The sequence below is a fragment of the Lycium barbarum genome, chromosome 12, assembly GCF_019175385.1.
Source record: "Lycium barbarum isolate Lr01 chromosome 12, ASM1917538v2, whole genome shotgun sequence".
NCBI lineage: Eukaryota > Viridiplantae > Streptophyta > Magnoliopsida > Solanales > Solanaceae > Lycium > Lycium barbarum.
In genome coordinates this window covers 97778811-97801502 of record NC_083348.1, presented here as the reverse complement: position 1 = coordinate 97801502, position 22692 = coordinate 97778811, and the positions used below count along the sequence as shown (strand labels likewise).

Sequence of the window (22692 nt, the reverse complement as noted above, 5' to 3'; positions counted from 1 at the left end):
TGGATGGACTTAAAAAAAGCAGCTTCAGCTTATAAGCCAAAAAAAAGAAGTCATTTTTTTGCACGGATTGCCCTTCTTTTGGGGTGGTCTTTAAATTTTGCCCCTCATATTTGTGGTTTTTAAATTTTGCCCTTCGCTTGGATACCTGAGGTTCTGGGTTCGAACCCCCGCTCAGGCATAAAATAAAAAAATAATTTTGCAAGGCAGGGTTGGGGGGAGTGTATGTTGGATCCGACATAAAGTCCTTAAGGAAAAAACTAAAGTTATGCCGGAGGGGACATAACTTTTCCTCAAGGCATAGTTTAGTTATGTCTTATGGAGCAAAACTTTTCCTTAAGGAACTATGCCTTATGGGGCAGACTTTTAATTAAGGCATAACCAAAAGTATGCCACATAAGTCAGAACTTTTTTTCTTAAGGTATAGACTTCGCCTTATAAGGCAAACTTTTAGTTATGCCTTACAGAAAAATTCCGCCTTATGTGGCATACTATAAAAGTTTGCTCATTAAAAGTATGCCCCCACCGGCATAAACTTCTGAAGAAATTACTAAAGTTATGTGGATTCGGCATACTTATGCCAAGTCTGCCCATAAGGCATAAGTCTGGCGGGTCCGGCATAAGTTTGGTAATTCTTTAACAAGTTTATGCCGGTGGGGGCATACTTTTATGCCGGACCCGGCATGAACTTGTGAAGGAATTACCAAAGTTATGCCGGACCCGTCATACTTATGCCAAGTCTGCCCATAAGGCATAAGTATGCCGGGTCCGGCATAACTTTGGTAATTCCTTCACAAGTGTATGCCGATGGGGGCATAGCGAAATTTAAACTCTACCTTGCGATTTTTTTTTTAATTTTGACTGTGTGGGGGGTTCGAACCTGGAACCCATGGGATTTAGCCGAAGGGCCAAAATAAGTTGGGGTAGCCCAACTTATTTTTTTTGGGTAAATAAGTTGGGGTAGCTGCTTTTTTTAAGTTAAGCTAAACGGGCTAACTTATTTTTTTGGGCTTATTTTAAGCACAAAATAGAGTATAAGCTGATCAGCCAAACATTCAAAAAAGCTGAAAACAGTTTATAAGCAACTTATAAGCTAAGCCAAACGGGCTCTAGTACTGTTGCTTTACATTCATTTAAGGAACAGACTCGTGCTTTAAAGTCTTGTTGTAAAAATTCAACTTATAAAGGCAATTCCCGGCACATAATCGGAAGGTCAAATGGTTGATGCTGCATCACATTGACGGTGTCAATTTTTTAAACATTATCGGGTTATTTCAAAGTTGATTATGCATAATTTCCTATAGTAGATGTTATTTTTTTAATATAATAAGAGGATTAAGATTTCTAATCGATTGCTTAGCAAAAGTTAGAGCAGACGAACACATAAAATGATTGATGTGACTACTAAACAGATTTCATGCTATATGATTCCATTTTGAGGTACAATAATGGAAGTGGAACCTTCAACTCCGTGAAGCAGCAGCACAAATGCATTTTTGGTCACAGATGTGACCAATCTTTGGGTCCTGAGTGCGTTGTGCTTTTTGGCTTTAAGCTTTAAAAGTCGTTATATTATGATACTTTTAAGGTCAGCATTATGATCCGTTAGGAAGCAGCAGTGTTATTTTTAGGGGAAGAGCTAATTCAATTGGGACCACCCAATTATTCTAGAATAACAACACTATGATGTACGTTAAGACCTTGCAAGTTCGACCAAAACTCTCGGAGTAAACTCCGCTGGCAATTAGACAATTCCTAGATAGTAGAGTTTTTTTTTTTCTTTCTCTTTTTCTCCTCCACTTTCTTTTTGCCCCTTTTCTACTCTCCTCTAGAGTACTGTGCATACCTTAAAATAAAAAAACAGGTTTTGAGTTTTGAATAGTTTTCCCTAACATATGGTGTGAGGCCAAGACAAAATGGAGTCGGTCAACTGTTTACTAGTTTCTATAAAATTTGAATCAAGACAAATAGGGGCCGAGGGGTTTGGATAACATTCGGTTGAAGTTAGGAAAGAATATTTTAATTAAAGTTAAAAAAAAAGGATTTTGAAAAGTTGAAATTATGTTTGAATATGAATTTCACTCGATCAAAAGTTATACATTTGTTATTGAACTATCCTCAAAAATAATTTTCAATATGGCTTAATGCATATGCAGCTCCATGAACTTGTCACTTTTTTCCATTTTGGCACCTTAACTAAGAGTTGTTCCTATTGGATTCTTGAATTTGTCCTCAAGTGTGTCTATTAAACCCTTTAAATCTGATTTTCATTAGAAGCAAAAATTAAATTGTGATAATAAAGGTGAAGTAATAGTTTAAACGTGTGGTAAGCTATTCTTTAGGTCATGGATGTGTTGGTTTGTGTTGGTTCAGCTCTTCCACTGCCAGCTTAAGTAAGAGCTTACTTTTTTTCCCCTCTCAATTGTTGCTAATCTTAGCTAAAAGATGACATAACTAAATTAGAATACATATTAGCATGTTGCTACATTGAAGATAGAATACTATATAAGTCAGATTGTATTTGATAGACACACTTGAGGATGAATTCAGAGTTCAATAGAAACAACTCTTAGTTAAAGAGTATTGGCAAATAATGATACCTAACCAAGTAACCGGTATGAACAAATACTGAAATATTACTTATGGCTATATTAGGGAATTTCCTTTTTGTTTTTTCGGGAAGGCCTGGTGATGGTATACCTAATACAATATTTATGTCACAGCATTGGAGAAATGGTCCAATGTGGTACCCTACCATACACCATATTTTGTCAAAACAGATGGGAATCTTGATACCCCAATAAAGAAGATATTAAAATCACCAACGAAATTAAAGGGTGGAAAATAATCGATGTTAAAAAAACAAGGAGACATATATGTTATGTGTTCTATATGCATTCGTTGATAATCAAGAGGGGGAAATTGCCTAATCAAGGCTAGGCAATTTCATGACCCTTTCCTCTGTAGGGTATAGTATTGAAGACAGAAGAATTATTAGTACTCTCATTTTAATCAACTTTTTTGTTTGATCCACTTTAAGCCAACCCTCTGTTTTAAGACTAGACTAGATGATAAACAAACAAAACATAAGACAATGAGAAACAGAAGGTGAAAAAGGCAAATTAGACAGTGAATACACAGAATTCATGTGATCAAACAGAGGAGGAAAGTATGGTTGGGGAACAGCTAAGGTTGAACTTGTTTCTTATAACATTTTTGTGAGAAATGATTTCAATTCCTCAGTACTCATTTGTTCTATTAATGCCCTGATGAAATATGTTGAGGACCAAATGTTTTTTTTCTCAGAGGAGCTGTCTGTTCTCACGTTGTGTACTATAAGTCCTTGCAGAAAACAAGACCAAACATAGCCAATAGACTTGTGGTTAGGTTGTAACTATGACCAAACAAAGAGGATTAATTGCGACGTAGCACAAGTGTCTTACCACTCATAATTCGTAACTAATTCCTTGAGGCCCTGTACCTGCTGCTCTGGCTCTTGTACAAATTTTCTACGTCCTGCTGTTTATATTCAGAATGTAAGAAATGTCTCATCAACATAAGGGTGGTAAAATCCACTAGTTAGATAAATATACACTGACAAAGTGAAATCAATTTTTTAATAAACGAAGTAAAGGGAGATAATTGGCAAATTATAGAGAGAAATTTAGTAAGAGGCAGTAACGGAGCTACCTTTTAGATGGGGGTTCAAATGAATCCCCTTTGTTGAAAATTTTGTACCACGTAAATAGGGTAAAAATAACTTTTTTGTATATTTATATGTTACTGAATTCCCTTGACAAGTGATAAATACTGATACCAAATTACCAATTAGATGTGTCTGAATTGGATTTTATACGGGAAATGACATTGTTGGAAATAAATGATTAGCAGCTTCCATTATATTGGTGTCTCAGTTTGATATTTATGCATTACATTCGTTTTATAAAAATCATTGGTGGTCAGTAACTACACCTTATTCTTGTTACAAAGCCAGTTAATATTTAGTCGGTCAACAAGACAGCTCGCAGGGGAATGAAGTAATTTGGCCTGGGTTTAAGAAGAAGAAGAACAACAACAACAACAAGCCCAGTATAATCCCACCATGTGGGGTCTGGGGAGGGTAGAGTGTACGCACACCTAACCCCCACCTTGCAAGGTAGGGCGGCTGTTTCCGAAAGACCCTCGGCTCAAGAGAGGAGAACAGGAGAGGAAAACAAGGAAAACAAGGCAAAGGTCAGATAGAACCAAGCATATCGAAAACAATATGAAACTAAGGAATAACGAAAGCGAGAAAGTCGTGGTAGGACAGTCCGGAAAGAAAAGAGCATTAACTGCTATAGATAAATAAGATAACCAAAGTATACCGGCCCAACAGATATAAGCAGCAATCAAATGCAGAAATCAAATGGTAATAAACAAATGAGCAAAACTACGACTACTATGGTGAAAGGATAAGCCACCTAGCCTTCTATCTTAATCTGGGTCCTCCACAACCTCCTATCTAAGGTCATGTCCTCGGCGAGCTGCAACTGTGCCATATCCTGTCTAATCACCTCTCCCTAATACTTCTTCGGCCTCCCTTTGCCCCTCCTGAAACCGTCCATAGCCAACCTCTCGCACCTCCGCAGTGGAGCATCTGTGTCTCTCCTCTTCACATGCCCAAACCATCTCAGTCTTGCTTCCCGCATCTTGTCCTCCACCGATGCCACTCCCACCTTGTCTCGGATATCTTCATTCCTAATTCTGTCCATCCTAGTGTGCCCACACATCCACCGCAGCATTCGCATTTCCGCGACTTTCATCTTCTGAACATGAAATTTCTTGACTGGCCAACACTCCGCCCCGTACAATAGAGTCGGTCTAACCACCACTTTAAGAAGAACAAGCAAAAGTAAAAATAAGTGGCTGTATGGGCCTTTTTTGGTTAAGGCTGTTTAAGGGTTCAGGTAGGAGTTCTTGAATTACAAATTAAAACATACAACCCATCAATGTCAATGGAAACACCATGATTCATGAAGTTTCATGCATTATTGATTATACGTACAGCTATGCTAGTAGTTCTCAAATTTATTCGCTAAACCACAACCACTTGCGTGTCTAGCTTTTTAAGTCAATAAATGTTGAGTATCATTACATCTTCCTTAGCTGGAAAGATTTGTGGTCATGAAAGAGGGATTAAGTGGAACAAAAAATTTGGGTGGAAAGTTGTAAAAAACTCTTTGTTTCTTCCATGGAAGAATATGTTAGTGCTGAAACACATAAGATTTGAAATATTGGATCAAAATACACTGTGTATGGACAGTATGAACTGCTAAGCAAGAACTATTGAACTCATATATTCACGACCAAGAAGTACTAGATTTTCTTTCGGATAACCCTGAAAGGAGAATAAAAGCTGGAATGCCGATGGGCATCTATTATATTAAATTTACCCAATACTCCTCATTTCAGGAACATCCAATGACTTTTTCAACCATATTTATAAATTTCGAGCGAAAAGCTCAATCATACATCTGCCCCTGCCCCCATAATTAACACACACACAAAAGAAAAAAAAAAACAGTTAAGCGAAACTATGGGATTCAATACTATAGTTTACAATAATGAAACCTTGCATCAGAATATACGTATAGACATAGCTTCTATATGGTAGCATATTGATTTCATTAGAGGCGTTTGGTTTTGAAGACAAGGTACTTCTTGAGCTGGATGCAGCTCTGAATTTATGCCTGTCAATGATGATTAAAATTACAGTTAGCAGACTTCTTTTTGGTGAAAAAATATGAAAGAGCAGAGATGAAAAGGCCAAAATGTTCTTGCCTTTCCGGTGATATTATGTGATAACCAATCAAGACCTTCATAAAGCCCCTGGCCAGATGTTGCACAAGCACTCTGGATGTACCTAAAAACGTAGAAAAATCATGAGTCACACTCGTCAGTTGTTTTACTTGGAAACTGTATACATAAAATATAAATTTTAATCAGTATGCAGTGCATAATCATTGTATAATTAATATAGAATCATATATAATCAATGTATACACCGATTATACACTTATTATACTCCTATCATACACGTAGTATACACCGGCAATGACTATAAATTATTACACGGCCAAAACACACCAGGTGTTTTTTGTACTAGCATTATTTTACTTGTTCTAGCACATTATGTTTTAAGTAAATAGTTTCACTTATCATAGATCGTTACCTACAATAGTAGTATATATGTTTTAGATGTTCCAATGGTGCAATTTTTTTGAGTATAATATTAAGGCTGTGATTTACCAGCGTCGTTGCCGGAGTGAATGCAGGCCAAGTTTATCAGTAATTTCTGCAACACTCATAGCATTTGGAAGGTCTTGTTTATTCGCAAATACAAGAATTGTGGCGCCTCGTAATTCTTCCTGCATAAACCGTGTCATGTAATTGGTAACTGCATTAATATTTTTAAGGATTGCAGAGACTTGTTGAGTCATCCATCATTAATTCCAGTTAACTTGAATAGCGATTTCGTATCAGTTTTATAATTTTATAATTACCTCGTTAAGCAGGCGATGGAGCTCATCTCTGGCTTCTGAAATTCGATCTCGATCATTACTATCTACCACAAATATTAGACCCTGTGTGTTCTGAAAATAGTGCCTCCATAGAGGCCGGATCTGAACAATTAATTAATTAGTAAAACAAAGTTACAATCTCCATTAATTTAACCAAGTAACTAGCTTTGATTGGGATTTTGAGTATTAATATACTCCTATTAAATACCTTATCTTGTCCACCCACATCCCATACTGTGAAGCTTGAATTCTTGTATTCAACTGTCTCCACATTAAATCCTGGTATTAATGAAGAGAAAAAGCTTAATTATATTATTCAGAGTTGAGCAAATATCAAGTTTTTCCGTTGGAATTGAACAGGTAGATTTTCTTGTAATTAGACCTAGATAGGAATGAGAAAGCAAACATACCAATTGTAGGAATAGTGGTGACAATTTCCCCAAGTTTTAACTTGTACAAGATGGTTGTTTTGCCAGCTGCATCTAGTCCCACCATCAATATTCTCATTTCTTTCTTCGCAAATAGCATTTTCACAAACTTGGATATTGACATGCCCATTTCTCTACGATGGTGCAACACACAACTACTAACTTCTGCTGAGAATTCACTTAGTTTACCAACTTTGCAAAAAGCCTAAAGTTTCTGAATACAAATAAAAAATCGCATTTTTTCGAATCTTGAAGGAAAAAAGAAGAAGGAAGAATATGATTCTGACAAGGTTTGAGGAGAATAAAGGGTGCAAATTAATTCTTATTTCACTTTTGACTTAAAAAAAAGCATCTGTCTTTTAACCATAATCTCTACCCACCGGCGATTCGTTTCCAAAAAGCAGGTCCCATTTTCAAATTTGCAAATCCAGACAAATCGTACTACTTTCATGAATAAGTAGAGAATCGTCCCTTTACTTGTCCAACTATAGTGTGGCAATGCTATACATCAACATTTTTATCTTTTATACTGAGCCCTTTTTAAAAAGAATGACAACAGGCGCTTCATCTAGCATTCAATCTTGTAAACTGTCGCTGTATATTTGATAATTATGATTTATGTGAATGGAAGAGGAAATTTATTGAATTGAGCCAGATATTTACTACAAAACACACAGTTCTAAACAAATATTAATAGACAAATCCTCAAGATTTTCTTGAGGCGAACTATCGAGACATTCAACCAGCAGGTTGGAAGTTCGAGTCATGTGAAATATCATTGCATTCCCTTTGGAGAGTTTACAGTAGAAATAAAGAACTATCAGAAAAAGATAACAAAATTATACAACATAGTATGATGGAGTTATTTCCGTGAAATAGCTCTCTTGGCGGACTCGAGGGTCGATGCAACAGACGCAGCAGCATTAGACAATACGCCACCACTAGTGTTCGACAAAGGTGTGCTAATTTGTGGCTGGTGAATAATTTCCACAGGCCTTTGTTCTTGTCCTTGTCCCACTGACGATTGATAATCCAGAGTCTCCACCCTCTTTTCCATTTGGTTTTGTGCATTCACATCCTGTGTACCCTGAAATTATGAAATATATGATCCACAGATATTTACATTTGCTGACTGACAAGACAAGAAAGAGAGATTTGGATGTTCAAATCATACCTTATTGGCTGATGAATTCATATTGCAGCTAGCAGATTTCTTATTCGGAACAATGATAGCTAATATTCTAAATTTTAAATCTGGATTTATTAGAGGGCAAAGATTTTTAATTGAGTGATTTGTCCTAACTTTAAGGCCATGTAAGATGCGAACTGGTGGTTAGCCAAAGATTGGAAGCGGACACTTCGTTTCTGTTTGGGGACTGACTTTTTCTCTCCAATTCTTTTCTTAGTAACCGATAAATTATAGTATGTCCCTTTATTTTTAAAAATTTAACATTTGATGGAAATAATCTCATGGGCTAAGGCTTCAAATGATGATTACAAACAAAAGAATACGTGTCATCAACTTCAACCCTCAATAACCTGGGTGCACTTTGTATCTTCAAGCTTTCATAACACGAGCAGCTCTGATTATTTCTCCTTGAGCCAATTAAGTAAATATTTATGAAGAGAGGTGACCAAACTTGAACCAAGAACTCCTCCATGATGTTAATTCAGTTGTGCACCAATTAAAAATTTAAACAATTAGGAAATATGACCTATTTACCTTCATCATGGTTAAATTCCTAATCGCGCTACTACTAAAACAAACAAACAAGCCACGGGGAAAAAATGAAAATTGATAGGCAAAAAGATCAATTCAATTGGATATCAGGATTTTACTTTCCATGCTAAGTTGTGCGGAGATAATCAATTTACCTTATGTTTGGTTTCAAGATATATTCCAAAATCAAACGCAACACCAACTTTAGTATCCATTAAACCACAGTAATAATCATAAATGATCCAAGATCTTGCACTACAATGAAGTGACTACAGAGCAACCAGTACAGTTGCCAATACTTGCTATAGGACAACGATAACATCGGGCAATGTTGTACAAAAAGACAGACAAACCAGACAGGCTCTTATATTCATTACTTCTATACTGATAAATGATATTGCTTAGAAACGAAGTATGCTCTGAGAATATATAATTCGAGTAACAAAGACAGTAGCAGGAATTATTCCACGACTCAGATCGAACAAGTTATTTATCCAGCAGACAAGGTTGATCAATATGTCACAAGTGATCCACTGCAATGGACATCAGAAGCATCAGAAATCCTTTGCTTTGGAGACAATGTGTTACTGGCAGCTAGGTCAACGTCAATATTGACAATGTTTTTTCTCTTTTGAGTGTCTACCCTCAGCCTTTCTTCTGCCTCTTCAGATACGCAACTCAATGTCTCTACTTGCTGGTGTTGGTCAGATATCATGGCTTCAGCATCTACAAGAGATGCATCATCGTCCATAGCATACAGAATCCTCTTTACTGCTTCAACCACCTATAAGATAAAAGATAAACCAAAAATGAATATGCTTGGGTTGCTGGTATATAAGAATTATACCGACTTTTCAGATAAGAGAATAGAAATAGTACAGGGAGGTTTTCAATCTCTGGAGATTGGCATAGGATCTCAATGTCCCTCAGCTTTGAAAAATAGAAGTCCCTTTCCTTTTCAAGACTATCCACTGATAACTTCAACTCCGTAATCTGCATTGAATTTAGTAATAAGCCTTCAGCGGTTCAAACAAAACCATCTCTCATCATTTAGTACTACCTGTTGTTCATGTGCAGTACGTTCTGCTTCAGAATAGGTTGATGCTCCTCCACTCGAAGAAGGCCTGGAGAGCTTACCAGATTGACTTGTGCTGCTTACATGATGTACATCATTTCTTCTAGTGCTATGAGGGGCATGCTTTGGAGCAGTTGAGGCATTTTTGGATGCATTTTGTGAAGGAGCAGATCTTTTGTTCATTTCTTTGGCACCCTTGCAAGCTTCCCTTCTCTCCAGAGGATTGTAACTGACATTGACAATCAAAAAAGAAACAACAGTTCTCCATTAGGCAAGTTTCTATGTCAATTTTAATAGTTGAAAACAAAGGCAATACTCTCAATTAAACACATGCTTCATTACAACTTCAAGTCAGTAAAACACGGCAGCGTTAATGCAGGTTAACTTGCAAATAAACAATTTCTGAAAGTATAAGATTGAGCTAATACTCAATACATTGCAGGCAGAACAATAAATATGAAAGGTCATACAGTAATTTAACACAAGTAGCATCACAAGGCTACCTTGCAATTTATACAATAATCAACCAACTAATGAACTATTCTTCAAACCTAAAACTAGTTGGATTTGGTTCTATGATTCCTTTATATCTGTTCCGCCTTATTTAAGTACATTTCATTCCAAGTCTTGCCTATTTAACACTATACTCGAGTGGTGGTGTAACACATAGTGAAGAGAGCACAACCCCACACATTCATTATCATAAAGATTCATTATAATTTAACAACTTTTATCGTGGTTGTCAACATACCACAACCTTTCTTCCCTATTTGGACTTGGGACTCACCATGCTTTGCCAGCATCTGTGGAGTTTGCTATTCAATATATGTCAAGTTAAAATACTTGAAGAGTATTATTCAGTCTCTAGCATAAATGTGGCAAAGGTCTGTGCATATAACAATAGAGAGAATTAAGCAGAAAATTGTAATGAGTAGAATAGAGCAAAAGCAGAAAGTTACTTGAGAACTTCCGACTCTTATTTTGGCTTCTTGTGAAAGCTAGTAAAGATTAACTAGAAACAATGATGATGGATGTGGTTGGTGATAGAAGAATAAAAAGGAATCATAACACCGTTGCTTCAATATCTCCTGGCAACACCAGGAGTAAATACTGGCCAGTCTAATCTTATCGTACCTCTTGATTTCAAGTTGTTCGAGGAGTTCTTTGTTTTCTGTTTCATAGTTGGTTTAAAGTTCCAGAGTTCATTAATTTTCTTTTTCAGTTTACTACGGATAGGAGTACGAGTTTGATAGGATCTGTGGAGGGCTTAAAGTAACTATACATGTTTGTTCTTTTGTTGTAGAATAGGGGTGTCAATCCTGACCCATAAAAATCATAATCCCATCGAACAATAACTGGTTGAAAGAGTGATACAATCATTTTAGAGTTACAATTAATATAGCCTATGTCCCACCAATCCAAAAGATTGGGTCAGTTTGGACTACGTTACAACTAACCAAATCACACATCTGAAAGCTTTATAAAAAAATAGAAAAGAAAAATTGAAAACAATAGTGAAAACATAGTCCTAATCAGGGGGTGAAACCTTCTATGCAGCTATTTAACTACTAGATTGCATAGATGCAAACTAGGAAAATCTAAAAAACAGAACAAATCTAAATAAACAAGTGAAATTTGAGTTGTGCAAGCTGGGATACGATCTGCAACACACTTGATTATGACCCTAGCAAACGATGGCAGTTTGGTTCATAACCTTTCATGGACTATCCAATATACCTATTCAATTTCTATATACTATATCCAACTCTCTTTGCTGGAAATTTTCTTCGTTATCTCTGCTTTGGTTACACAATTGCTCTGCCCTAATTTCCAGTTTTCCCCCTTTCCCCTTTTAACAGGAAATCCATGTCTCAGCACAAGCATACACATACCATAAGTAAAGATTGTTGAACAGTATTAAATCAAAGAAATTGCAACAAAGAAACGTAGGTTGAAAAGGTTACCTGTGTATATTGCCTCCATTAACAGAATCGCAGTATCTCTTCAACCATTGCATGAATTCCAGGTTGTCAAGCGCTCTTCCTTTCACCAGTTTGTTAACCTCAATGTGCTAATTAATACCACAAACACAGAATTAAACATCAATTGACTATGAAAAACAATGCAGAGCAAATCCAATAATGTAAACTCCTGGTCACTCTAAGCATGGAAAGTAACTTTCAAAAAGAGATAAACGAGGATAAAACTGAATCTAATCAAAATAGATTAAACATAAGTTTGTTGAATACATCTTGAACTTCAAAAGGAGAAATAGTTCATTAGGGTTTATGGTATGAAGTTGTCTCTTTATTTCTTGGTTGCTTTCTAGACTAACTCTGGAACCTCCCTCCCTTCTTATTGTTGCTCCTATTTCAATGAGTGTGATTCCAGTTCTCCTTATCAAGAAAATTCCCCTTTGTTACAAAATGTGAAATCCTGGTCATTCTCTAAGCATGGAAAATAAGTTAAACGAGGATATAACTTAATCTAATAAGGAAAACAAAATAGATGAACCTTGGTAATCTTGAGTTTGTTGAATACATCTTGTAGAACCTTATAGTTCTGGATCATCTCATATTCATTCTTGGCATCGAAATTGACTTTGTGCATAGGGACTAACCCTGGATGAGCAGCATCCATCAGCTGGCAATGAACCGCACCCGTACACGCCTGTGCATCGATCATAATTTGAAATAAGGACACATGAATTTCAAGTGTTTCAGGAAAAAAGAGAGATCGAATACCTCTTCGACTTTGGAGAGATTAAGGTGAAGTGTGGAATTGATCCAGGCAAGGATCTCTCCTCTGCCGACGAAGTATGCCCCATCCATCAGTCCTATGTGTGTCGCCATTTCTGGTTCACCTTTCTTCTCCAAGGCTCTGTAGAGAGAGAAAGAGTTTGAAATGAGGGTTTGAGCGGGATGTGTTGTTCACCTATACATTTTGAAATCCACGAACCGTTGATTCGGATCGTAGCCCAATGGGCCAATTCACACAGGCCCATATTTGATGACCCAAGAGCACCAAAAAGGATTTCTTTAGTAGATCCTTCTTTACCTTACAAAATTTTACAGGGTCATTTGCACTTTGGTCCTTATTTTGTGTTGGATCCCTCGTAAAGAAGAAGAAATATTATAGCACATAAGTTTATATTTTCGCATCATAATATCTCACAAGTTATGCTTTGGAAATATTAGAGCGCATAAGTTTATCTTTTCGTATCATAATATCTCACAAGTTATGCTTCAATTTTATGAATTTTAGATTACGAATAAGTTAAACCAAATACATAATTTCTACTAAATATGTATAAATATTAAATTTCAGCTCATTTATTAGCAATTGAAATTGTTTTCCTATAATTCCAAACCCATAAAATTTAAATCAACGGTTCACCGTTGAAAATCAAAATAGTCTTTCTTCTCTTTCCGTCTAGCAAGAGTAAAATAGTGCTTCTATATTTGATTTTTTTTTCTTGTTTCTACATTTGATTGATCGATTTTAGGAGAAAAAAAAAAGAATTTCTCTTTCTAATATTAATAAATTTTGTTACAGAATAGGAGAAAATATATAAATAAATAAACTTGCTAATCAACCAAAATCTGATAATAAAAAGATGTATCAGAAACATAATCCTTCAATTGTTTCAAAGCATTATACTAAAAAGTAAATCACATCTACATAGTTCTTCTTTTTCCTTCCAAAATTTTCAAATAATAACACTTTCCCGGCAAGTGATTATTCCACGTAAAAAAATATAGAAATATAACTATTCCATATACACTTATCATAAGATGCCCGGGAATAATACTATCATCATCTTTGCACAATAGTTACAGAGGAAACAAAAGTAACTTCTAAGAAAAATTAAAGAATTTCTTCGGTTTCATTGCTTCATAATTCTACAGTTCTTTTCTTGTACGTTCTGTTGAATTGAAAAAACAACTTTTATAATTCTACAGTTCCTTTTTGTCCGTTCTGTTGAATTGAAAAGCCAACTTTATAATTCTACAGTTCCACTGTTGTAACTTGTACGTTCTGTTGAATTGAATGGGCAAGAGTCTGAAATCAATTATTTGAATCTGACAGCGAGGTGGCATAACAATTGAATTTTGTGGCTCTTAAGGGCCTTTGAGGCAAATGCGTGATCGAGACTTTCTTTTTAATCTCCCAGTCCCATCCTAGCATTCTTTTTCACTTTTATATTCATGATACGTATTGAAAGTCGATTAATTCGAATTTGTGTTGCCTGAGATACATTAAGGAGTCGTTTGGTATGCGGATTAAGTTATTCTGATATTATGTCCTTAGATTATTACTGGACTTAGGAGGCGGGATAAAATAATATTATACCAGATTTGATGGGATAAGGTGGATATCGAGAATTAAGTTTGAGACTAATTTTATAGTCGGAGGTATAAATTTATTCCAGATTAATTAATGTAAAATGTAGTGCTTCAGATTTGAACTTGGAACCTCAGGGTGAATTTTGAATTATTTAAACCACTAAACCAACCTCTAATCTTGTGTTTGGAGTATTCAAAACCTATATATATATATATAAAAATATTACCTTATATATGCCGTATAATTATTTGCCGAGGGTGTTCGGGTCGGCCCCCTCTAACTCTGCCTCTGCATTGCGCGTACCAAATGATCTCTAAAGGAAAATTGCTGTATAATAGGATTTTTTTTAATCATAAATTTCTCGAGATTTCTAATTAAGAATGTTGTGGTTGATTATCCTAGTGTATGATTACTAATGGACAACACCGACGCTATTTCTCATTAGGCTAGTGTATTTGAGGTGTTTCGTTGGCAATGAATAATGTAGTCTTCTTTGTCCTTATTCCATGCAGTCAACCTTTATCTAAATAAGTACTCAAAAGTCCAAAAAGAAATCAATCAGCTTCAAGAAATAATATCTTTGTCCACCAAAAGGGAAAAGAAGAATATACCAGAATTGATTTGCTGATATTAGTGATTATATAAAGTTTGTGTAATTGTGTCTTATTCATTGCTCTTAAATGTTAATAGCTAAACATGATTTAAAGGACACAGAAGGAGCCGCAAATTAATTAGCAAACACTGAAGAAGATCTCTAAAGGAAAATTGCTGCATAATAGGATTTTTTTTATTCATAAATTTCTCGAGACTTCTAATTAAGAATGCTATATACTGAAACTGTTTGTCCCACTGTAAACTTTAGTGGTTGATTATCCTAGTATATGATTACTAATGGACAACACCGACGCCATTTCTCATTAGGCTAGTGTATTTGAGGTGTTTCGTTGGCAATGAATAATGTAGTCTTCGTTGTCCTTACTCCATGCAGTCAACCTTTATCTAACTAAGTACTCAAAAGTCCAAAAAGAAATCAATCAGCTTCAAGAAATAATATCTTTGTCCACCAAAAGGGAAAAGAAGAATATACCAGAATTGATTTGCTGATATTAGTGATTATATAAAGTTTGTGTAATTGTGTCTTATTCATTGCTCTTAAATGTTAATAGCGAAACATGATTTAAAGGACACAGAAGGAGCCGCAAATTAATTAGCAAACACCGAAGAAGTTGTCAGATATTGATAATCCAAAGTCACCATCTTAAGTGAAATACAGCACAAAACCTATGAAGATGATCACTATTAAAAAATCAATGGCTAATACTATATTGGAAGGACAAACACAAATAAATTGAAAAAGAACAAAGTTGTCAGTCTCATTACATACAAGGTCTCTGGTCTCTACAATTTTGTCCACCTTTTATCATTGCTAAGGCCCATAATAGTATGACGAATGGGTAGAATTAGTTGGAAACTTTTCAAGTGCTTGAACAACCTCTCTCATGCCTGGTCTCTTGTGAGGGGTTGGTGATATACAACTATATCCTACTTTCATCAGTGCCAGCAAGGCATCTTCTTTCCCTTCCACATCAGCTCGGATCGCCACATCAGCCAACCTCAACACTTTACTCGTCTCTTCCACTGCTGATGTGGCAGCCCCGATAGCAGCTGCGGGTCCCATTTCGTCCGAAACAATCACCTTTCCGGTTAGCAACTCTAGCAACACTACCCCAAACGAAAACACATCCCATTTCGGGTTGGGCTTGAGACTGCGAAGCGACTCGGGTGCATGGTAAGGAGATATGCCCAATGCACTTGGGCTTGGACTTGGAGTAGGCCCAGATGCAAAGTCCTGGAAGCTGTCACGAGAAGCTGTGGACCTCTTGCTACCAAAATTACGAGCCGATCCATAGGTTTTATGACTGCTATCTCCTGTTACAAGCCTTTCAATTCCAAAATCACCAATCTTGGGCTCCATATCTGCCCCCAGTAAAATGTTACTGGGCTTTAAGTTGCCGTGTACATGCTTCTTTTCATGAATGTAAGTGAGCCCACGGGCCACACCCTTAGCAATCTTTAGCCGGATTTCCCAGGGTACGTGACAAGGTGAAGAACCAGCTTTTCCTGAAACCACACGCAAGTTCAACCAGAATTTAATTTCTATACAGTAACTTGATATAACTGGTTAAATAGTAGTGATTGATGGAGTGGAAATTCTATTAACATTATCGGTGATGGACAAAGGAAATGCTTGAATGGGACACAACAAAAAAGCATACGCATGGCCTACAGAGCAATATGTTAAAAAAAAAAGTATAGTCATTTTCCATGCAAGTGACCGGGAGAAGAAGGGGCGTTTGGCCGTATTATGAAATTGTGAGACGCCCATTCAGAAACAGACACGGTTGATTTGCAGCAACTTAAATACACTATTTCCACATTAAAAACAAAGGCTTTAGTTGCAACTACTCCACCCTCAGGTCCACCATCTCCTTTACTCCTCGTGGATTTTTAGCATAAATTCATTGCTCTCAATTTTACAATTGTCTGGACTTAATTTGAATGACTCGTTCCTTCTTTCTTTTGAAAATTTAACTTAATCAATGTCTAAAGTACATAACCAACTCCAAACTTTAATATTGCTAAAGGACTACAATAATTTAGAAGGTTTTTATTGAAACAAATTACGAATTGGAGATGATTAGGTAGTAGTACTAGTTAAATAAATAGGACAGCCTCTCAAATTTGTAGTGTGCTAGTAAATTTTCGCTTGTCAATTTTAATTTTAAAAATTCTATTCTCCAAACTCTTGTACAATGGACACACAAATTTCCACTCTAAGACGCAATGACCAACCAATTTATGCTCTATCATAAAATAACCAATATAGAAGCAAAAAGTGAACCTTACCAACTCTAATGGTACTGTATAAATTACTCCTATAATAACAACAAACAAGGCGGTTCCACTCGTAAAAAAGCTTAATGGCACTGTGTGACGTAATTTGATCTAAACATAAGGTATATGTTATTTGTTTCCTACTAAATTGAGTATGGAGACTGTAAAAAAGGGAAAAGTAGACTTACTGTAACGTGCATTGGCAAGGCTGCCATTAGGAACGAAATCATAGATGACCAATTTCTCTTCAGCACCCCAATAGAATCCACGAATTTTAACCAAATTTGGGTGCACCAATTTAGCAATAACCTTCACCTGATTCTCGAAATCTTTAAACCGTTCCACCCCACTTTCACCAATTCGCCGAACGGCCAGTGTTGTCCCATCTTCTAGCACAGCCTTGTACATTATACTCGACCCACTAGCTCCCAAAATATAAGCAGATGCCTTAAGCAATGTCTCTAATTCAAGTTCCCTTTCTCCATCAACCGTTACTAATTCCCCTGTTTTCTGTTCTGTTTGCACGTGATTTAGGTGAGCCAATTGGGATTTTTCACTTTCTTCGCTTTCTGAATTGGAATTTTCTGATAATTCGTCGCCATCTCCGTGTCTTTGTTTTCTCAAACAGGTCCATGACCTTAACCAGTTGTATTCTTCTGAAGATGCTGACGATGCCCAGTCAAAATCTTTTGCAGTTTCGGCTTCTTGTTTTATGCTACTTTCTAGGCTTTTTTTCCTCTTTTTGGCACGATATACGTACATGAAAATCAGTGCTAAAACTCCTACTGCTGCAATATCCCCTGCTATAATGCCTATAATTGTGCCAGTTCTCAGCCCATTTTTTCCTTTTTTTGAAGAGCCATTTGGGGATGCGGCTTTTGAGTCTATGGTCTTGGGAATAGCTGCAATTGCTGGAGAAGAAGTTGGTTCAGGTGAATTTGGTAGAGTTGTTATTGTAGATGGAATTGGACACAAATTTTTCAAAGGCTCACCACATAATTCAGGATTCCCAGAAAAAGCTTTTCTACTTTGGTTGACGAAAAGACTTGACTCTGGAATTGCACCACTGAAATTGTTGTACGAGAGATCTAACGTTGCATTTGGAGGGATTTTGCTGGCAAATTCTGGTGGGATATCTCCAGAAAGTCTATTAAAAGAAACATTAAAGTAACGGAGATTACTGCCTCCAAAATTGGGAGGCAATGATCCATTAATCAAATTTGAAGACAGATCTAAAACTTCAACTGAATCAAACCCAACAGGAACTCCACCAAAAAAGTAATTATCTTTCAGAGACACAACAGTTAGATTATTCAGACTAGTAAGATTTGCCGGTAAGCTTCCCGCCAAAGCGTTACCAGAGAGGTTAAGAAACTGAAGATTCTTTAAATTTCCGACACGCTCAGGCAACTCACCAGAGATTCTGTTGTTAGAAAAATCAAGTCTTTGAAGCTCAGGTGCACTAAAAAGAGTGAGAGGAATAGACCCATTAATGGAATTATTAGAAAGATCAAGATTTGTAAGATATTGAATCATACCAAGACTAGAAGGAATAGAACCAAGAAGCTGAGAATTTGGAAGAGACAAAGTTGTCACTCGTAGGTTTGGGTCTGAAGCATTTGGGCTTCCACAAGTTACACCTGTCCATGAACATGGTGTCTCAACCCAAGAATACCAGTTTTGTAGAACACCTAAAGGGTCACTCAGGATATTGTACTTGAAAGTCAGTAACAAAACTCCATCAGTGTTAAGCCCATTAGCTTGAAATCTAAATAGAAAAAGAAGAAAAAGAATCCTCCTCCACCATAAATGGAGATCAAAGATTTGGAATTTCATCTTGTCTCAAAATGTTCCCACATCTCTAGAGAGAGGAACACAACTTGATGAGGAACAGAAAAGAGAACAGAAGTGTAAATGAATAAGTGGGATTTATTATACAAAGGGGACCATGTGAAGGGAAGTTCTTAAAATATTGAGGGAAGAACGCACACAGCTCAGCGAAAACCAACCTTCCTCAGCAAAATGCTCTGTTCAGACCATTGTAGTTACCATTTAAGTATATTTAATATATAGTACTAGTACTACTTCACCATTAATTGCTTTCACCATCTAGTTCTATAATTTCCTTTTTCCAAAGCTTACCTATATGCTAACGTTTGCCAACACACACTTCTTACATTGTATATTCCTGTTCCAAAATACAATGACTTAATTAATTATGTTAAAATAGGGAATAGCATCTTTGGTAGCTAAGTGACACCAAGGTAGAGTTAGATTTTGCAGAACTACTCATTTACACATGGACTTTATAAAACGTATCTTCTTATGTAGGAGTTATTATTAAACATTTTTGCTGTCTCATTTAACATTTTCCATGTGAAGAACAGAGATTTTTCCTGCAGATTATTTAGATTTTATTTCAGAAATTTTTATTGCTGCACAATGATTTGTTAAGCTAGATCTGAAAGTATTAGAGTAATATTTAGTTGAATTTAAGGAATCGTCCAGTGAATGTTTCACGGGACACAATTCTGCTAACGTTGTGATGTATTAAAATCAAAAGTTTCAGATTATTCACCTACAAATAAGATAAGAGATATACAAATAAAAAAAGATAAGAGATATACAAATAAAAAGGGGGTAAACATGAAGTCAGCTGGACTCTGGTGGGGTTGGGTCGTGATTGTACTTTCATGAAATATTAAGTGCCCATGACTTTATATAACACAATTTTGAATACAGTGCGTAAACCTTTTTTGCCCAAACACATTTAAGGATAAGAAAGGTCCAACATATTGAAATTCAGACTCGTCTGCTGAAATTCAAATTATAACCTTTTAATCATTGGACTATTTATTTGAGAACATTAATTTGTAATCTTTCATGAAATTAATAAGGTACATCTATAAGACATGTCATCCACGCGAGACTACACCAAGAAACTTCTAATAAATCTAGCAATGATAGTTAAGTCATTATTTTAATCAATTGATGAAAATATTACTACAAATGGTTATAAAATTTTAAGTAACATGATATCGATCTTCAGATTAAAAGTATTTTTCCAATGCAGTTTGGCTGAAAAGAACGATATTATTGATTAACATCAAGAGAGAACTTTTGTTAAATATTGATTAACCCCTACGACTATTAGTTGGACATTGTTACCAAAGTTCACGCATAGCAATAGTCCCAACCAGACCACAACAAATGTCAAGAGTTGTTTTCTTGCAAGACTTATCAGTTCTTCTGAAAATGTTACAGTTATTAATTACACGCAACAACTACTACCGCATAAGGAAAATAAAATTGGCAAATGCAAGATATAAATCCCAACTCCCAAGAAAGAAATTAATGAGTCCCTTATAGCTGAATGCGAAAATGATTATAGTCATCCATTACTCAGTTTGTCATGGTGGAAACATAATATGGACCACTTTGAAACCTTCTGGTATTAGCACTAGTTCATCAAAATAATGTTTGTGAGGATATATGTTGGCTCCATTGGAGCAACCCACACTCAAAGACTCTTGAGTTGCTTACCAGCAAAGATTTCTTTGGTCTCTAGTCAACTTCCCAGAACCAAATCACCCCCTGACAGGTACATGTGTAGTTTATGACCTTTAGATTTTTTATTTTTATTTTAATTTGTCCGAGATCTAATCTCCTGCTAATCACTGACGGGATTGGGAAACCAATAAATTGTTTTTATTAAATCTGGAAACTTTTTTGGAGTTCCTTTGCGCTTTCTAAAATGGTTGTGGCTGCTTTATCTACTTTTAATTATAAATCAATAAAAAGGGGTAACCTCCCCCCACCCAGATTAATTTAGCTGATCCAATCTGTTAACCAAACTTTGTTAATATTGGTGGACCATTCCTTTTGTGGTTTGCCTGCGTAATTGGTAGCATTAGGAAGATACTCAGCGTCCGTAAAAGAAAAGGCAGGAAAAGGCAAAAGGAAAAAAAGTTTCTTTTTCTGGATTTGCATATATAATTTAAAATGATTACTCCCTTCCATCCACCAGACATGGTTCGTGGTGGATGTTATATTCCACATCAGATAATAGTGTGGTTTCCTTTTTTATGGGCTTTGCACGGCATAAATTTCAATTGATCTGGACCCTAAATTGAAGCCAGATGAGAAACCGGGGAAAAAAAATCAGCAGCAAATACAAATTGTGCCACTGCTCTTGACTTGAATCATATAGTTGATTTATGTTTCATTTAGAATCATATTAAAGTACTTAATCATTATCGTAAAAGATCTCCATTCTCATGACTTGAACCAGAAATTCTTGATTAAAGATAGAAAGATCTCGTTCATGTCATCGCACCTTTGGTGAATGATAGATGATTAGTGGAAAAAAATCGTATATAATTAATCAGAAATGACTTCAGAGGATTGAATAAATGTGGCCCAACAGCTTCTTAGTTCGTCAGGAAAATGGGACAGACAAGAGGAGTGAATTAGGACTTGTCAAATGACAATAACTACTGCCCAAGTCCTTTTCGTAAGACTTTAGAAATGAAACAAATATGTACTACCGACATCCAACTCACATGCACCATCTTTAATTTGGAAGCAATTTGCTCTTTTAATTTCGTATTAAAGACGAAATGATTTTTTGTGTGTTATTTCTTCTATTAAAAATGAATGCTTAAATTGAAGCATGAAGATTAGACAATCTAATTTTAGATTATATAAATGTTAGTCCGTGATACTTCGAGTATCTATCTCGTACTTACAAAAATATACCATGGTGTGTTCGGAAAATGTTTCCCAATTTTTCACGTTCGGTTGGTCAAAAATTTTTAATACGAAATTATCCCTATTAAACAACTTTGTTAAAAATAAGGAAAATGACTTCGCTAATGGAAGTAGGAAAACAAGTTTCACCAATAGCATTCCACATTAATTTGTGTGTCTTCCCTGCCCACCAACACCTCATCTTTATTGCCACCCCAGTAGCTCCATCCCCATCCCCGCCACCCACACCCCTACGCCCACCACCATCTCCCATTGTATTAATCTAGTTTATATATAAATGCTTTTAGGATAATACTTTTTAATTAGGTATCGAACATAAAAAAATAAGTAAGAAACCTCTTATTTTCCTGAAAAAACATATTTCTTCTTACTGAACACACTGTATGAGTTCCATTTTTTCATTTAAATATATATGGTGACATCTCAAAATATTTCAGTGAGATTTTCTCCAGATCCTGGCCAGTAAAAACTTACAAGATAGTTAAGACTGCGGTCCCTTATAGATCACAAGAAGTTAAATTGGCTGGTCAAACATGGACAGTTTACGTACTTGGCCATTGTCCCATGAATTTTTTCTTCATTCGGTAAAAAAAAAAAAAAAGGCTCTATGTCCTCCTTGTAGCACGTACATACAAGTCGTTGCACATGCATACCTCATATTTAGTGTATACAGATAACTTAGAATTGCAGTAATTTTTGTAAGTTTTTGGTGTTTGTGCATGTGATGGCTTCATAAAGCGATCATCCCTTAATGGAGGGATGCTGTTTTGACGCGATTCGAAACAAAGAAAGACCCGTCGTACGTCCACTATATGCTAAGTTTATTTAAAAGATCATCGTCGTTCAAGTTTTGACTTTGAAAAAAGACGGGTTAACGTGAATCTACTTGTTACATTGTAA

General features: G+C 35.9%; 4 protein-coding genes across 5 annotated transcripts; all 4 read right to left on the bottom strand.

Annotated features, from left to right (window-relative positions):
* Positions 1-4310: 4310 nt before the first annotated feature.
* Positions 4311-7253, bottom strand: LOC132623140 (ADP-ribosylation factor 2-B-like). The gene is made up of 6 exons (XM_060337851.1): positions 6968-7253; positions 6766-6836; positions 6540-6659; positions 6286-6404; positions 5818-5899; positions 4311-5726 (listed from the first exon to the last, which is right to left on the bottom strand). The coding sequence occupies exons 1-6, from the start codon at positions 7113-7115 to the stop codon at positions 5721-5723; spliced, it is 546 nt and encodes a 181-aa protein (XP_060193834.1). The 5' UTR covers positions 7116-7253; the 3' UTR covers positions 4311-5720.
* Positions 7254-7453: 200 nt separating this feature from the next.
* On the bottom strand, positions 7454-8370 carry LOC132623141 (uncharacterized). The gene is made up of 2 exons (XM_060337852.1): positions 8160-8370; positions 7454-8072 (listed from the first exon to the last, which is right to left on the bottom strand). Exons 1-2 carry the CDS (start codon positions 8178-8180, stop codon positions 7848-7850), a joined length of 246 nt encoding a protein of 81 aa, XP_060193835.1. The 5' UTR covers positions 8181-8370; the 3' UTR covers positions 7454-7847.
* Positions 8371-8891: 521 nt separating this feature from the next.
* LOC132623879 (microtubule-associated protein RP/EB family member 1C) lies at positions 8892-12694 on the bottom strand. The gene is made up of 6 exons (XM_060338691.1): positions 12525-12694; positions 12295-12450; positions 11745-11851; positions 9766-10009; positions 9585-9698; positions 8892-9489 (listed from the first exon to the last, which is right to left on the bottom strand). The coding sequence occupies exons 1-6, from the start codon at positions 12630-12632 to the stop codon at positions 9217-9219; spliced, it is 1002 nt and encodes a 333-aa protein (XP_060194674.1). The 5' UTR covers positions 12633-12694; the 3' UTR covers positions 8892-9216.
* Positions 12695-15330: 2636 nt separating this feature from the next.
* Positions 15331-19155, bottom strand: LOC132622378 (probable LRR receptor-like serine/threonine-protein kinase At4g37250). 2 transcript variants are annotated; one of them, XM_060336983.1, is made up of 3 exons: positions 18015-19155; positions 17211-17933; positions 15331-16248 (listed from the first exon to the last, which is right to left on the bottom strand). In XM_060336983.1, exons 1-3 carry the CDS (start codon positions 18856-18858, stop codon positions 15554-15556), a joined length of 2262 nt encoding a protein of 753 aa, XP_060192966.1. In that variant the 5' UTR covers positions 18859-19155; the 3' UTR covers positions 15331-15553. The 2 variants fall into 2 exon arrangements, with proteins under 2 accessions (XP_060192966.1, XP_060192965.1); XM_060336982.1 differs by having other exon boundaries at positions 17211-19153.
* Positions 19156-22692: the final 3537 nt, after the last annotated feature.